At 42.0% G+C, this 16840-nt stretch overlaps 1 protein-coding gene across 4 annotated transcripts in view; it reads right to left on the reverse strand.

Moving 5' to 3' along the window:
• The window catches only part of Pkhd1 (polycystic kidney and hepatic disease 1), a 560304-nt gene that overhangs the window by 510340 nt on the left and 33124 nt on the right, over positions 1 to 16840 (reverse strand). For all 4 annotated transcript variants that reach the window (NM_153179.3, XM_011238384.3, XM_006495521.2 and 1 more), the window contains exons 11-13: positions 15942 to 16012; positions 3221 to 3322; positions 1711 to 1806 (exon numbers count right to left, since the gene is read on the reverse strand). In NM_153179.3, the coding sequence (NP_694819.2) occupies positions 1711 to 1806; positions 3221 to 3322; positions 15942 to 16012 (269 nt within the window). The remainder of the gene's footprint in view (positions 1 to 1710; positions 1807 to 3220; positions 3323 to 15941; positions 16013 to 16840) is intronic.

Consider the following 16840-nt stretch of genomic DNA (forward strand, 5'->3'; position numbering starts at 1 on the left):
CCAGTTGGCGGCATAGTTTGATTATGTGGTATTTTAACTGATGTTGCACTTATATCTTTATACTTTGTGTTAAGCAAACCTAGAGGCAAAAGGCACTGGGCATTGGTACTGGATACCTATCTTTATCAGTGTTGGACAGTCATCCCGGATACTCACTAAAGTTCTAGATGTATTTAACTGTGTATTCAGATTTATGGTCTATCATTTACTAGGTATGAGGTTTGCAGGCATTCCTCAATACCCTGAGTCTCCATTCACTCATACATCAAAATAGGGCTGGTAAGAACTAGAAACAATATTCAAAGACTATAGGATCTGGAAATACAGTAATTACTCGATAAAGGTTACCTATTATAAACTACTAATGTTGCTCATTAGCCCCTAAAGTGGATCATAAATACGGGATAAGCAGAGAATTCAAAGCATGTTAAGAAAATCACTTTAACTCTGAGATTCCTAACCTCTGTCCTGTTGCTGTTTTAGTCTGGGCAGCTCTGTTGTTGGGCTGTGCTGTACACTGAAGGATGAACTGCATCCCTGGTTTGAACTCATTAGATGCTAATATCATCTTATCCCCTGAGGGCAAGAATCAGCCATGTTGGAGAAGCCCTGCTTTGAGTGTTTTTTTGTTTGTTTGTTTGTTTGTTTGTTTTGCCCTACTTCCACAGGACAAACTTCAACAGCTTTTCAAAAAGGGTATCACTTACTCAAATAGCTGCTTTCCGGAAATGATCCTACCATGAGTACAGCACCTAAAGCAGGAAATGCTCAACAAGGGAACCACCTTCCACGTCCTGACGCAGGAAACACACTTTCTCTGCATCACTTGCTTCAGTACTTTGGTTTCCTTGGGTGGGAGCTCTCCTTAAGTAAACACTGGCAATCTGGGAGCTCCAGAATTCTCAAGACAGACCTTTGCGTTTCTCTCTACACACCAAAAGGACTGTCTTTAAGAAGGCTTCCCTCCTGCGGGGCAGTTTTGCCTGTAAGTGCTGAGCCTTTCTAATTGGCTTGCTACAGCTTTGAGCATTAGGTCAGTGCCTCATGCACAGAACAGCAACCCGTGGTTCTTGACAGAGCAACATGCCAGCCTTCCTTATCCTTAACTGAACTGCAGCCTCTAGTGCTAATGCCTAGCAGAAAATGTGGGAGCTTCAAACAAATGAAGACAGGCGGAACCTGCTGCCTTGCCTCCTCCATGGGTGTCTCCTGGAGGCAGATGCTGGTGGCCATGTCACCTCACATACCCATTTGTGATATCAACAGAAAAATGCCCACAGGGGAAATAAACAGCATTTAAATATACTCCATTGTGCCTTACTCTTTGATCTACCTACTGCTGCTGCTATGAACAGAGAAGAGCATGCTCCAGTGCTCCTGTCTCCTCGGTCCATAAGCAAACAACCTCCCTACCAAATGCAGAGAGACAGTTTGGGGATTCCATTCAGTAGCCACGGTGTCTTGGTGGCAGTTATATTCTGCCTGAAGTCTACTGCTTAGACATACGGTGGAGGCTAAGAATGTAGTGCCACACAGGAACAAAATGAGGCTAAGACATTCCCTGATATGATAGGCTTGATCATGGCATTGGGGATCTAATTAGTCACACTGCTGGAACAGAATTCAAGCATGTTTCCTTCTACTCCCTGGATCCTTGAGACAAAGCATGGCAGTGGAGAATTTACTGTGCAGCCCCAGTGATTTCCTTACCTGCCTGAGGAGCAGTGAGCCTTGCTTCATTTCCTGGAGCCCTGGTAGTGCACTCAATCTTCCTGGGAGACACATATCTAATATCACATGGGATGCCTAAGGAGAATTTTTAAAACCTATAAATACACCTGTAAATAAACACACACACACACACAAACACACCATGCCATGCCAAAAACACATGTATGCATGCCACGGAGGCAACCCACGCCACAAAACCACACACTCACTCATGAGTGTGCAGTGGGAGAAAAGGCTGAAAAAGGTCCTATTGATGTAAAGGGCAGGGTCTGGATAGTAGCAAAAGTTGTCACTCTGACAGAAGGTCAGGAAAGGGACTGTGCAGAGCACCAGGGGTTGAATATGGAGTGTGGCCGGCTGTGAGCAAGCAAGTCACACAAAGCAATTCCATTCCACAGGGAGGTGCTGACCCTCTTGCTCTGTGGGGTGGGTAAGTACAGCATGTGGGTGTCAGAAGCACCCCTGTTTCAAGACAAAGGGTTCTAGAAAGGCACCACCAAGCGGTTTCCCAAGGGAACTCTCCAGAGGAGGCTGCATAGGAAATGCCCATCTGCTACTGCCAAAGATGAAGAGAAAGGCTGTTTTTAATCAAAGAAGACCTTTGGGGCAAGGCAGATATGTTTTCTCTTCCATGCACCCATAGGACAGATATGCACATATGCTGAGTCTTCCTGAAGGCCATCCTGTCAATGTGGCACATGTGCAAGGTGACAGGACAAAAATCACACCTGGTTGCTAACACATACAGGGAAAGACCTTAGAAGAATCAGATATCAGAAAGGACAAAGGACAAATCCAGAGCCAATGACAGGCTGTGTATGGGAGGCACACACCTTCTGTCAAGCCTGACAGCTTGAGTTTGATCCCCAAGATAAGGAGAGAATCCACTCCAAAAAGCTGCCCTCTGACCTCCACAGGAGCGCTGTGGCATACATTCACATACACTCTCTCACACACACACACACACACACACACACTCATCCACCCACACACATACCACATGCACATACACTCACTCATACACATAGACACCACACCACACACATACACACTCAGCACACCCCACACATACCACAGACACATAACATACAAATATACTCATCCACATCTATACACACACTGCATACATACATACATACATACATACATACATACAAATTTCAAATGTAAGACAGCTTCCCCTCACAGCCATGAGCCAAGAGAGATTTAAAAACAAAACAAAACAAAACAAAACAAAACAAAACAAAACAAAACAAAACAAACAAAACCTACAGCCTAGAGAATTTAAAACTGAAGCCAGGCGTGGTGGCGCATGCTTTCAATCCCAGAACTCGGGAGGCAGAGGCAGGCGGATTTCTGAGTTCAAGGCCAGCCTGGTCTACAGAGTGAGTTCCAGGACAGCCAGGGCTATACAGAAAAACCCTGTCTCGAAAACAAAAAAAAAAAAAAAAAAAAAAAAAACTGAACCATTTTATTTTAGCATAATTACCTGCAATGGTAACCCGGGCAGAAGGGTCAAAGAAATCTCCCGTAATGATGATGTCCGTTCTTCCCCCAAGGCTCCCAACTTTTGGAAACACGGATAAGATTTCTGCAAGAGTATATAAAAATGGGAGCTTCTAAATACATAATGTGATGTGACCCAGAGAAATCAGCACCACTCAACTCTTACACTACAAGTTAAGCAACAGCTGAAGTTTTTCTAATAGTCGTTTTAATGTGTTGTGCCCCGACTCTGTGGGAAACCCAGGAGAGCTCAAGAACGTCTTATGCAATCGTGGACCACAAACCTTCCCACAGGGCAGGACAGGAGTGTGACCACAAGCTTGAAAGGTGAGCACTTGTATGCAGCATAGTTAGAGATTCTTTGAATACTTATGGTGATGGGGGAAGGTGGGGGAAGGCAAGTCATAACTCAAACACAGTATCACTTGGTAGGGCTGAGTTGTGTGGCTGAGAGGGGGGAGTCTTCCGACCTAAGGATTGATCATCTTTGTGGGTCTCTCAGGATCTAGTTTTATGGCCAGCCATAACTGTCTGTGACCTCTGATCACCTCCCTTCTATAATTTAAACAGGAGACCCTAATCTCCTTTTATCCAAGGACAGGTGCCAGCTATACCTGGGAAGCGCCCAGCCAGTTATCAGGGAGAGAGAGTGTTAGCCTTGGTGTCACAGAGGAGAGGGAGGCTGTCATCCTCTCACTCAAGCTCGCACCTGTGGCTCCTGGAGTTCTCTCAGAGCATCCAGGGAAGGAGAGGAAGGCCCCAGTTTGCTGCATGGGGGAGCAAGATCTGGGGAAAGCAGAACTTCTGATTCTGTGGAAAAACACAGAGGCAAGTTGCCTGTGCACCCCACAGTGCTTGCTGTGGGAGAGAGTCTGGGGTGGGGGAAGTGGAACTTCTGTGAGAAAGTGCAGAAGAAAGCACGCCTGTGCACTTCAAATGCACATAATAACAAAGGGACTATAAATAGATGTTATACAGACAAGGTCAGTAGTTATAAGGATGGTCACTCACAGTATCAGCAAAGGTCCCTGCATCTCTTATGCTTTCTTATGAAGTATGTCTCTTCACATCAAGGATTTAACATTGGAAGAGAGTAGTGTACGGCACAAGGAATGCACTAGCTAAGACTTTCTTTACCCAGTCCTTTGGTCTTCTCCAGGTGTATACAATGTCTTACTCATTCTTCCTTCAAGCTGAATATCCTATAGCAATGTGAAACATACCCTAAAGGCTTTTATGCTACCCTTTCCTAAGAGATTTTGTTTTTAATTATGTGTATATGGGGACGGGGAGGTGCCGTGCTTACAGAGGCCAGGAGATGACACCAGATTATCTTGGAGCTGAAGTTATAGGTCATTCTGAGCTCCCTCCTGGGGGGTGCTAGGAAATGAACTCAGGTCTTCTACAAGATCAGTATGTGCTCTTGACCACCAAGACATCTCTCCAGCCCTCATCCTTTCTTTAGATATTTGTTTAAAGTCTGATTCCTTCCACAGGAAAGAAGAGTTGTTCTCTTTGATAAATCAAGTATAAATGTATATGTATTCATAGTATAATGTATAGTGGACATATATTCAGACATGACATAAACTAGATGTATTTGCACAGGGGCTGGTCATGAATAGTTACGACTTCAAAGTAGTAATCCTTTTTTTTTCTAACTTGCTTTGTGCCGGACATCATACATGAATAAAAATGCATTTGAATTACTCTGATGTCCGACCCTTTCAACACCCTTCCCTCTCTACAAATCCTTTGCCCACTTTCAAAGCTTCTTGTTTTGTTATTGACACACTGACCTTAACCAAGGTCATTTCTTTGACCAGACATTTAATACTGTCTACTGGCACTTGGTAAACTCATCAATGGGTCCAGAAACAAAGACTATGGCCCTTAATCTTCCAGAATCTTTCGGTATCCAATAATTAAACTTGCAGGCAAGTCTCCTGCAGGTCCAGTGTAAGTTTAAGATGGCGATGACTATGCGATGCCCAGAATTTGGCATTTTACACTCCTTCTTCCTGTATCTGGGTTTCACATTCCTCTGCACTCTCTTTCATGGTGTTTCCTGAGCCTTAGTGGAAGTAGTTTAAGTGTCTTATTTAGAGCCAAGCACTCAGCCATCACTTATCGGCAGCATCTGGAGCAGCTGTGCGTCTCTGCATTCACTATTGTTCACTAGGAAGAGAAGCTTCCTAGCCCTGTAGAACAGCTGTAGGTAGCACAATCTTTTTCCAGCATCCACATAGGGCCTACTCTATTCCATTAGGAACATAATGAGGAATTCAGAGTAGCCCCTTTCTTCAAGCACTTGTCAATGGTAAGGAAGTATATATATATGGGAGTATAATTACAGTAGGTAATTACATACAGGTCAACAAAATTAAAGAGGCTATGAAGTATAAAAAGGCTTAGGAGTAGATTGTGGTACTGAGTATGTGATGGTTTGTATATGCTCGGCCCAGAGAGTGGCACTATTAGCAGGTGTGGTGCCATTGGAGTAGGTGTGTCACTGTGGGTGTGGGCTTAAGACCTTCATCCTAGCTTCCTGGAAGTCAGTCTTCCACTAGCAGCCTTCGGATGAAGATGTAGAACCCTCAGCTCCTACTGCACCATGCCTGCCTGAACCCTGCCATGCTCCCGCCTTGATGATAATGGACTGAACCTGTAAGCCAGCCCCAATTAAATGTTGTCCTTACAAGAGTTGCTTTGGTCATGGTGTCTGTTCACAGCAGTAAAACCCTAACTAAGACACAGTAGAAAAAATACTTTCATATTATACTTCATATAATATCTGAACTGACTCCTAAAGGGTAAATTTAAACTGACCAAGAAAAGCTGAGCATGAAAGGTGTACACCAAGTGAGAGTCCCAGCACTGGGAAGGCTATGGCAATGGTACAACAAACTCAAGGCTAGCTTGGCTATAGAGCAAGACTGTTTTAGGAAGAAAATTAAAATTATAATTGACCACATAAAAGTAAGAGGGGACATTGAAAACAAATAATAGGCAGAGTTGGGTAAGATTACAAAATGCATATTGGTATTGCTAGAATAGGCAGAGAGATGGGGAAGAGAGACAGGCAGAGAGGAGAAATGTGAAGAAGAGTTAGCATAGAACCACACAAGAAGGAGATAGACGACTCGAGCCCCGGGCTACCTTGCCAGCAGAGTCTTGCCCAACACCCGCAAGGGTCCACACGGGACTCCCCACGGGACCCTAAGACCTCTGGTGAGTGGATCACAGTGCCTGCCCCAATCCAATCGCGCGGAACTTGAGACTGCGGTACATAGGGAAGCAGGCTACCCGGGCCTGATCTGGGGCACAAGTCCCTTCCGCTCCACTCGAGACTCGAGCCCCGGGCTACCTTGCCAGCAGAGTCTTGCCCAACACCCGCAAGGGTCCACACAGGACTCCCCACGGGACCCTAAGACCTCTGGTGAGTGGATCACAGTGCCTGCCCCAATCCAATCGTGCGGAACTTGAGACTGCAGTACATAGGGAAGCAGGCTACCCGGGCCTGATCTGGGGCACAAGTCCCTTCCGCTCCACTCGAGACTCGAGCCCCGGGCTACCTTGACAGCGGAGTCTTGCCCAACACCCGCAAGGGCCCACACGGGACTCCCCACGGGACCCTAAGACCTCTGGTGAGTGGAACACAGCGCCTACCCCAATCCAATCGCGTGGAACTTGAGACTGCGGTACATAGGGAAGCAGGCTACCCGGGCTTGATCTGGGGCACAAACCCCTTCCACTCCACTCGAGCCCCGGCTACCTTGCCAGCTGAGTCGCCTGACACCCGCAAGGGCCCACACAGGATTCCACACGTGATCCTAAGACCTCTAGTGAGTGGAACACAACTTCTGCCAGGAGTCTGGTTCGAACACCAGATATCTGGGTACCTGCCTTGCAAGAAGAGAGCTTGCCTGAAGAGAATACTCTGCCCACTGAAACTAAGGAGAGTGCTACCCTCCAGGTCTGCTCATAGAGGCTAACAGAGTCACCTGAAGAACAAGCTCTTAACAGTGACAACTAAAACAGCTAGCTTCAGAGATTACCAGATGGCGAAAGGCAAACGTAAGAATCCTACTAACAGAAATCAAGACCACTCACCATCATCAGAACGCAGCACTCCCACCCCACCTAGTCCTGGGCACCCCAACACAACCGAAAATCTAGACCCAGATTTAAAAACATTTCTCATGATGATGATAGAGGACATCAAGAAGGACTTTCATAAGTCACTTAAAGATTTACAGGAGAGCACTGCTAAAGAGTTACAGGCTCTTAAAGAAAAGCAGGAAAACACAGCCAAACAGGTGATGGAAATGAACAAAACCATACTAGAACTAAAAGGGGAAGTAGACACAATAAAGAAAACCCAAAGCGAGGCAACGCTGGAGATAGAAACCCTAGGAAAGAGATCTGGAACCATAGATGCGAGCATCAGCAACAGAATACAAGAAATGGAAGAGAGAATCTCAGGTGCAGAAGATTCCATAGAGAACATCGACACAACAGTCAAAGAAAATACAAAATGCAAAAGGATCCTAACTCAAAACATCCAGGTAATCCAGGACACAATGAGAAGACCAAACCTACGGATAATAGGAATTGATGAGAATGAAGATTTTCAACTTAAAGGGCCAGCTAATATCTTCAACAAAATAATAGAAGAAAACTTCCCAAACATAAAAAAAGAGATGCCCATGATCATACAAGAAGCATACAGAACTCCAAATAGACTGGACCAGAAAAGAAATTCCTCCCGACACATAATAATCAGAACAACAAATGCACTAAATAAAGATAGAATATTAAAAGCAGTAAGGGAGAAAGGTCAAGTAACATATAAAGGAAGGCCTATCAGAATTACACCAGACTTTTCACCAGAGACTATGAAAGCCAGAAGAGCCTGGACAGATGTTATACAGACACTAAGAGAACACAAATGCCAGCCCAGGCTACTATACCCGGCCAAACTCTCAATTACCATAGATGGAGAAACCAAAGTATTCCACGACAAAACCAAGTTCACACAATATCTTTCCACGAATCCAGCCCTTCAAAGGATAATAACAGAAAAGAAGCAATACAAGGACGGAAATCACGCCCTAGAACAACCAAGAAAGTAATCATTCAACAAACCAAAAAGAAGACAGCCACAAGAACAGAATGCCAACTCTAACAACAAAAATAAAAGGGAGCAACAATTACTTTTCCTTAATATCTCTTAATATCAATGGACTCAATTCCCCAATAAAAAGACATAGACTAACAGACTGGCTACACAAACAGGACCCAACATTCTGCTGCTTACAGGAAACCCATCTCAGGGAAAAAGACAGACACTACCTCAGAGTGAAAGGCTGGAAAACAATTTTCCAAGCAAATGGACTGAAGAAACAAGCTGGAGTAGCCATTTTAATATCGGATAAAATCGACTTCCAACCCAAAGTTATCAAAAAAGACAAGGAGGGACACTTCATACTCATCAAAGGTAAAATCCTCCAAGAGGAACTCTCAATTCTGAATATCTACGCACCAAATGCAAGGGCAGACACATTCATTAGAGACACTTTAGTAAAGCTCAAAGCATACATTGCACCTCACACAATAATAGTGGGAGACTTCAACACACCACTTTCTTCAAAGGACAGATCGTGGAAACAGAAACTAAACAGGGACACAGTGAAACTAACAGAAGTTATGAAACAAATGGACCTGACAGATATCTACAGAACATTTTATCCTAAAACAAAAGGATATACCTTCTTCTCAGCACCTCACGGGACCTTCTCCAAAATTGACCATAGAATTGGTCACAAAACAGGCCTCAATAGATACAAAAATATTGAAATTGTCCCATGTATCCTATCAGACCACCATGGCCTAAGACTGATCTTCAATAACAACATAAATAATGGAAAGCCAACATTCACGTGGAAACTGAATAACACTCTTCTCAATGATACCTTGGTCAAGGAAGGAATAAAGAAAGAAATTAAAGACTTTTTAGAGTTTAATGAAAATGAAGCCACAACGTACCCAAACCTATGGGACACAATGAAAGCATTTCTAAGAGGGAAACTCATAGCGCTGAGTGCCTCCAAGAAGAAACGGGAGACAGCACATACTAGCAGCTTGACAACACATCTAAAAGCCCTAGAAAAAAAGGAAGCAAATTCACCCAAGAGGAGTAGACGGCAGGAAATAATCAAACTCAGGGGTGAAATCAACCAAGTGGAAACAAGAAGAACTATTCAAAGAATTAACCAAACGAGGAGTTGGTTCTTTGAGAAAATCAACAAGATAGATAAACCCTTAGCTAGACTCACTAAAGGGCACAGGGACAAAATCCTAATTAACAAAATCAGAAATGAAAAGGGAGACATAACAACAGATCCTGAAGAAATCCAAAACACCATCAGATCCTTCTACAAAAGGCTATACTCAACAAAACTGGAAAACCTGGACGAAATGGACAAATTTCTGGACAGATACCAGGTACCAAAGTTGAATCAGGATCAAGTTGACCATCTAAACAGTCCCATATCACCTAAAGAAATAGAAGCAGTTATTAATAGTCTCCCAACCAAAAAAAGCCCAGGACCAGATGGGTTTAGTGCAGAGTTCTATCAGACCTTCAAAGAAGATCTAATTCCAATTCTGCACAAACTATTTCACAAAATAGAAGTAGAAGGTACTCTACCCAACTCATTTTATGAAGCCACTATTACTCTGATACCTAAACCACAGAAAGATCCAACAAAGATAGAGAACTTCAGACCAATTTCTCTTATGAATATCGATGCAAAAATCCTCAATAAAATTCTCGCTAACCGAATCCAAGAACACATTAAAGCAATCATCCATCCTGACCAAGTAGGTTTTATTCCAGGGATGCAGGGATGGTTTAATATACGAAAATCCATCAATGTAATCCATTATATAAACAAACTCAAAGACAAAAACCACATGATCATCTCGTTAGATACAGAAAAAGCATTTGACAAGATCCAACACCCATTCATGATAAAAGTTTTGGAAAGATCAGGAATTCAAGGCCCATACCTACACATGATAAAAGCAATCTACAGCAAACCAGTAGCCAACATCAAAGTAAATGGAGAGAAGCTGGAAGCAATCCCACTAAAATCAGGGACTAGACAAGACTGCCCACTTTCTCCCTACCTTTTCAACATAGTACTTGAAGTATTAGCCAGAGCAATTCGACAACAAAAGGAGATCAAGGGGATACAAATTGGAAAAGAGGAAGTCAAAATATCACTTTTTGCAGATGATATGATAGTATATATAAGTGACCCTAAAAATTCTACCAGAGAACTCCTAAACCTGATAAACAGCTTCGGTGAAGTAGCTGGATATAAAATAAACTCAAACAAGTCAATGGCCTTTCTCTATACAAAGAATAAACAGGCTGAGAAAGAAATTAGGGAAACAACACCCTTCTCAATAGTCACAAATAATATAAAATACCTTGGTGTGACTCTAACTAAGGAAGTGAAAGATCTGTATGAAAAGAACTTCAAGTCTCTGAAGAAAGAAATTAAAGAAGATCTCAGAAGATGGAAAGATCTCCTATGCTCATGGATTGGCAGGATCAACATTGTAAAAATGGCTATCTTGCCAAAAGCAATCTACAGATTCAATGCAATCCCCATCAAAATTCCAACTCAATTCTTCAACGAATTGGAAGGAGCAATTTGCAAATTTGTCTGGAATAACAAAAAACCTAGGATAGCAAAAAGTCTTCTCAAGGATAAAAGAACTTCTGGCGGAATCACCATGCCAGACCTAAAGCTTTACTACAGAGCAATTGTGATAAAAACTGCATGGTACTGGTATAGAGACAGACAAGTAGACCAATGGAATAGAATTGAAGATCCAGAAATGAACCCACACACCTATGGTCACTTGATCTTCGACAAGGGAGCTAAAACCATCCAGTGGAAGAAAGACAGCATTTTCAACAATTGGTGCTGGCACAACTGGTTGTTATCGTGTAGAAGAATGCGAATCGATCCATACTTATCTCCTTGTACTAAGGTCAAATCTAAGTGGATCAAGGAACTTCACATAAAACCAGAGACACTGAAACTTATAGAGGAGAAAGTGGGGAAAAGCCTTGAAGATATGGGCACAGGGGAAAAATTCCTGAACAGAACAGCAATGGCTTGTGCTGTAAGATCGAGAATCGACAAATGGGACCTAATGAAACTCCAAAGTTTCTGCAAGGCAAAAGACACCGTCAATAAGACAAAAAGACCACCAACAGATTGGGAAAGGATCTTTACCTATCCTAAATCAGATAGGGGACTAATATCCAACATATATAAAGAACTCAAGAAGGTGGACTTCAGAAAATCAAATAACCCCATTAAAAAATGGGGCTCAGAACTGAACAAAGAATTCTCACCTGAGGAATACCGAATGGCAGAGAAGCACTTGAAAAAATGTTCAACATCCTTAATCATCAGGGAAATGCAAATCAAAACAACCCTGAGATTCCACCTCACACCAGTCAGAATGGCTAAGATCAAAAATTCAGGTGACAGCAGATGCTGGCGAGGATGTGGAGAAAGAGGAACACTCCTCCATTGTTGGTGGGAGTGCAGGCTTGTACAACCACTCTGGAAATCAGTCTGGCGGTTCCTCAGAAAACTGGACATAGTACTACCGGAGGATCCAGCAATACCTCTCCTGGGCATATATCCAGAAGATGCCCCAACAGGTAAGAAGGACACATGCTCCACTATGTTCATAGCAGCCTTATTTATAATAGCCAGAAGCTGGAAAGAACCTAGATGCCCCTCAACAGAGGAATGGATACAGAAAATGTGGTACATCTACACAATGGAGTACTACTCAGCTATTAAAAAGAATGAATTTATGAAATTCCTAGCCAAATGGATGGACCTGGAGGGCATCATCCTGAGTGAGGTAACACATTCACAAAGAAACTCACACAATATGTATTCACTGATAAGTGGATATTAGCCCCAAACCTAGGATACCCAAGATATAAGATATAATTTGCTAAACACATGAAACTCAAGGAGAATGAAGACTGAAGTGTGGACACTATGCCCCTCCTTAGATTTGGGAACAAAACACCCATGGAAGGAGTTACAGAGACGGAGTTTGGAGCTGAGATGAAAGGATAGACCATGTAGAGACTGCCATAGCCAGGGATCCACCCCATAATCAGCATCCAAACGCTGACACCATTGCATACACTAGCAAGATTTTATTGAAAGGACGCAGATGTAGCTGTCTCTTGTGAGACTATGCCGGGGCCCAGCAAACACAGAAGTGGATGCTCACAGTCAGCTAATGGATGGATCATAGGGCTCCCAATGGAGGAGCTAGAGAAAGTAGCCAAGGAGCTAAAGGGATCTGCAACCCTATAGGTGGAACAACATTATGAGCTAACCAGTACCCCGGAGCTCTTGACTCTAGCTGCATATATATCAAAAGATGGCCTAGTCGGCCATCACTGGAAAGAGAGGCCCATTGGACTTGCAAACTTTATATGCCCCAGTACAGGGGAATACCAGGGCCAAAAAGGGGGAATGGGTGGGCAGGGGAGTGGGGGTGGGTGGATATGGGGGACTTTTGGTATAGCATTGGAAATGTAAATGAGTTAAATACCTAATAAAAAATGGAAAAAAAAAAAAAAAAAAAAGAAGGAGATAGACACTTAAGCTGTTTCTCCCAGAAGATGTGACTCCTTTAGAGCAGCAGTTCTCAACTTGTGAGTTGCAACCCATTAGGGGGTCCAATGACTCTTTCACAGGGGTTGCCTAAGACTGTCCTAAATATCAGATGTTTGCACTATGATTCATAGCAGTGGCAAAATTACAGTTACAAAGTAGCAGTGAATATAATGTTATGGATGGAGATCACCTCAACATGAGGAACTCTTTTAAATGGTTGGAGCATCAGGAAGGTTGAGAAACACTGCTCTAGAGACTAGGCACAGTGAAGTGTCAGGTATGTGCTTGACATAGAAAATGCTGGTAGCTGTGTAGAACATGGATCTGCAGGAGATCACCATCGTCAGACAACCCCCCCTTACAAGTCACTAGAGCAAACTATACTGGCAATTATGGGTCCCCCAATTACACAGAGATTATAAAGAAAAAAATAGATGTGTCAACTGGGTATCGTGGCACACTCCTTTAATACCAGAAAGTGGGAGGCAGAGGCAGACAGATCTCTGAGTTCGAGGCCAGCCTGGTTTACCTGACATGTAAACCAGGAAGGCAGGATAGCCAGGGATACAGAAAGAAACATTGTTTCAAAATAAAATAAAATAAAATAAAATAAAATAAAATAAAATAAAATAAAATAAAATAAAATGGATGTGTTGTATTTAATAAATATGTAGGACTAAAATGAAGAAACTTGTTATTCCATGACTGTGATCATAAAAAGGACAGAGAAATGTTGGGTGAATTCAAATATTCTTCCTCACCAACTACTTTAACCAGTCTCTGGAAGAAAAAGGACAAGCTCCACAGTACTCATTTCTCATAGGCTGCATCCGGACTCAGAAAGACTTAGAGGCTTAACCACACTGGACTACTTGCTGAGTGCCAGTCCTAAGAGGCTAAGCCCCAGACCCTTGCGGATTCTCCATATCTCCAAGGATCCCTCCACTATAAAAATGTTTATGCCTATGAGTCTCCATCCCAAGAGATGTATGACCACAGATAAGGCCAGCCTTTTCATCCAGCCCATCAGAACTGCAAACCATAGCAGAATCATAGAAGCCTGAGGCAGGATAACCAAGATAACATGCTTCCTAAAAAGTGTTGGTTAAGTGCATGAGGTTTTCCATTTGTGGGTACATTTGGATAAGTTGCAACCCCCTCCTTTACCCATTTTCTCAATAGTAACACAAGGGTAATATAGCTATTCTTTAGCTCAAAGAGGTAAATGTTAGAATTATATGCCAAAAACTCAACAAGGATGTAACTTTCATGTTGCTGTCTGTGGCTGTATCCATCAGTATGGATGCTTCTTTACACCCACTCTCAAACACATCAGGTAACTAACTGTTTAAAGACAAGAAAGGCAAGGGTCAGAATTCAGTTCCAGTAGGATAGATTGCCTAGAGTACGAATAACATTTGTCCCACATTGTAGAAGATGGTCACTTTCTTTTTTGGAAAGGGAGATTTTTGCTGTTTCTAAAATCTGAATCTACCTCACAGACACATTTTAGGCAGTTTTGTGACTGTATCCCAACCTAGACAATGGGTGCTCTCTTAAAATAGCCAACCTGCTACACAATTGCAAGTCCACAATTTCATGGGACTTTGAAATTTTCAGTGTTCATCTTTTGGTACCAGAGTGTGATGGTTTGTATATCCTTGGACCAGGGAGTGGCACCATCTGAAGGTGTGGCCTTGTTGGAATAGGTGTGACCTGGTTGGAATGGGTGTGTCACTGTGGGTATGGGTATAAGATCCTCACCCTAGTTGCCTGGAAGTCAGTCTTCCACTAGCAGCCTTTGGATGAAGACATAGAACTCTCAGCTCCTCCTGTGCCATGCCTGCCTGGATACTGCCACGTTCTCACCTTGATGATAATGGACTGAACCTCTGAACCTGTAAGCCAGCCCCAATTAAATGTTGTTTTTTTATATGACTTGCCTTGGTCATGGTGTCTGTTCACAGCAGTAAAACCCTAACTAAAACAGAGTTATCCCATCAGAGGGCAACAGCATAGCTTATCATCAGAATAGTCAAGTCATAAACCCCTGGCTGTGAGAATAACCAGAAAGAAGTTCTATTATATTCTTAAGTGCCACTTTCATTCTGTCACTTTTCAGAACATACAGGAAGGCACAACCCCCCCTTTGTGTCATTTAGTCTATAGCTATATCTTTGTATCTACAATTAAGTCTCTTTGGATATAGTCAAAAATTTTGGACAGTGCATCGACAAACAACAGATCACATCTGTATCAGTAGTGCCATAAGAATGTACTGGTGCTGAAACCTTATCATGTAGTGACATCAGTAAGGTTGCTGTAAGGTCATATACAACACACAACACACATATGATGTGTGATGACAGTGCATATAAATCTACTATACTACCATTGAAGAAAGAATGGAATGGGAAACAAAATAACTACGACTATAAAACTGTCAAATTATAATAAAATATTAAAAATTTAATTAAAAGTATAACACAAATATGTACTGTCTATATTCAATAATAACTAATGTAAGTTACCTTTATCTGCTTATTATATTATACTACTCCTATGCTTTTTTCTGTTAATTTATAATGCCTACTCTTGTTTATAAAATAAAAAGTTCACAGTAAGCTAATATTCTGTGTTACACTGATGCCAGTGTCATGTGTGCCATGTTTACTTCATCTCTTGCTCGCATCAAGAGGCCACAATACATGACTGGGCTGCAACATCTGGGTTCATGCAAGCAGTGAGGAAAGTGCAAGAACAAAAGCATCTAATCTCTCAGAACATCAATAATCAGTGCACGACTTCAAGCACCAGAACTGATACAGATACAAGCAGTTTACCTTTAACCAGAACGAAGAGGCCATGTTAATGGTCACAGAAAAGCTGCCAGAAGAAGAGGAGAGCTAACTTTTGAGTGTGCTGTAAGGGAAGGGATGAAGACAGGATGAAGGGAAAGAGTACCTGGGTATGTCTGGTACAGGAACAGTTCCTGTTTAGCACTGATGAGCCAGGCTTCCTTATGCACCATCGACCTCCAAAGGAAAACAAAGGAAAATAAAATGTCACCTCCGATTGCATTACTTTTTTATAAATCAGCTTCTCAAAAGGGAGTTCATAGAATAATCTCTAGTAAATTCAATAAGTTGGATCCTTTTGATAACCTAAAAACAATATCAATGAATACAAGCTTGTTTTCTCATAGATAAAAACAATGATTGTATTGGAATAATCTCTATTTTTGTGAGATGTCAGAAGTGTTAAATGCAGCAGGAAATGTGAATGGGCCTAATACTGAGCTAATGTATACTAAATAAATAAGGTAGACTCCTCCAATAGATAAATGGATCCAGATTCCTACAATAGATAGATAGATACAATAGATTCCTACAATAGATAGATACAATAGATTACTACAATAGATAGATACAATAGATTCCTACAATAGATAGATACAATAGATTACTACAATAGATAGATACAATAGATTCCAACAATAGATAGATACAATAGATTACTACAATAGATAGATACAATAGATTACTACAATAGAGTAGACTAGTTTGGTTCTTGAGACTAGAGAAAAAGAAAACAAATGCATGCTTTGAGCTGTATCCTCATATGTAATGTATTGATATAATCACAATGAAATTAATATCAAACAATGAATGTACAAAAACATCTACCAGAACAAGAAGTAAGGTACACCCAGAAATCCTGAATCTTAATTTTTCTGTGTCTCCAAAAAATGGTGAAATATGAATTCTTTCCCTCTTGAAGGAGGCAATTCTTATGACATAACATGTCTCTTGCAGAGTCACCACACTTTGACTGAAGGGCTTAAAGTTCTTAAAATTCTGCAT

Source organism: Mus musculus, chromosome 1, assembly GCF_000001635.26.
Source record: "Mus musculus strain C57BL/6J chromosome 1, GRCm38.p6 C57BL/6J".
Lineage (NCBI taxonomy): Eukaryota > Metazoa > Chordata > Mammalia > Rodentia > Muridae > Mus > Mus musculus.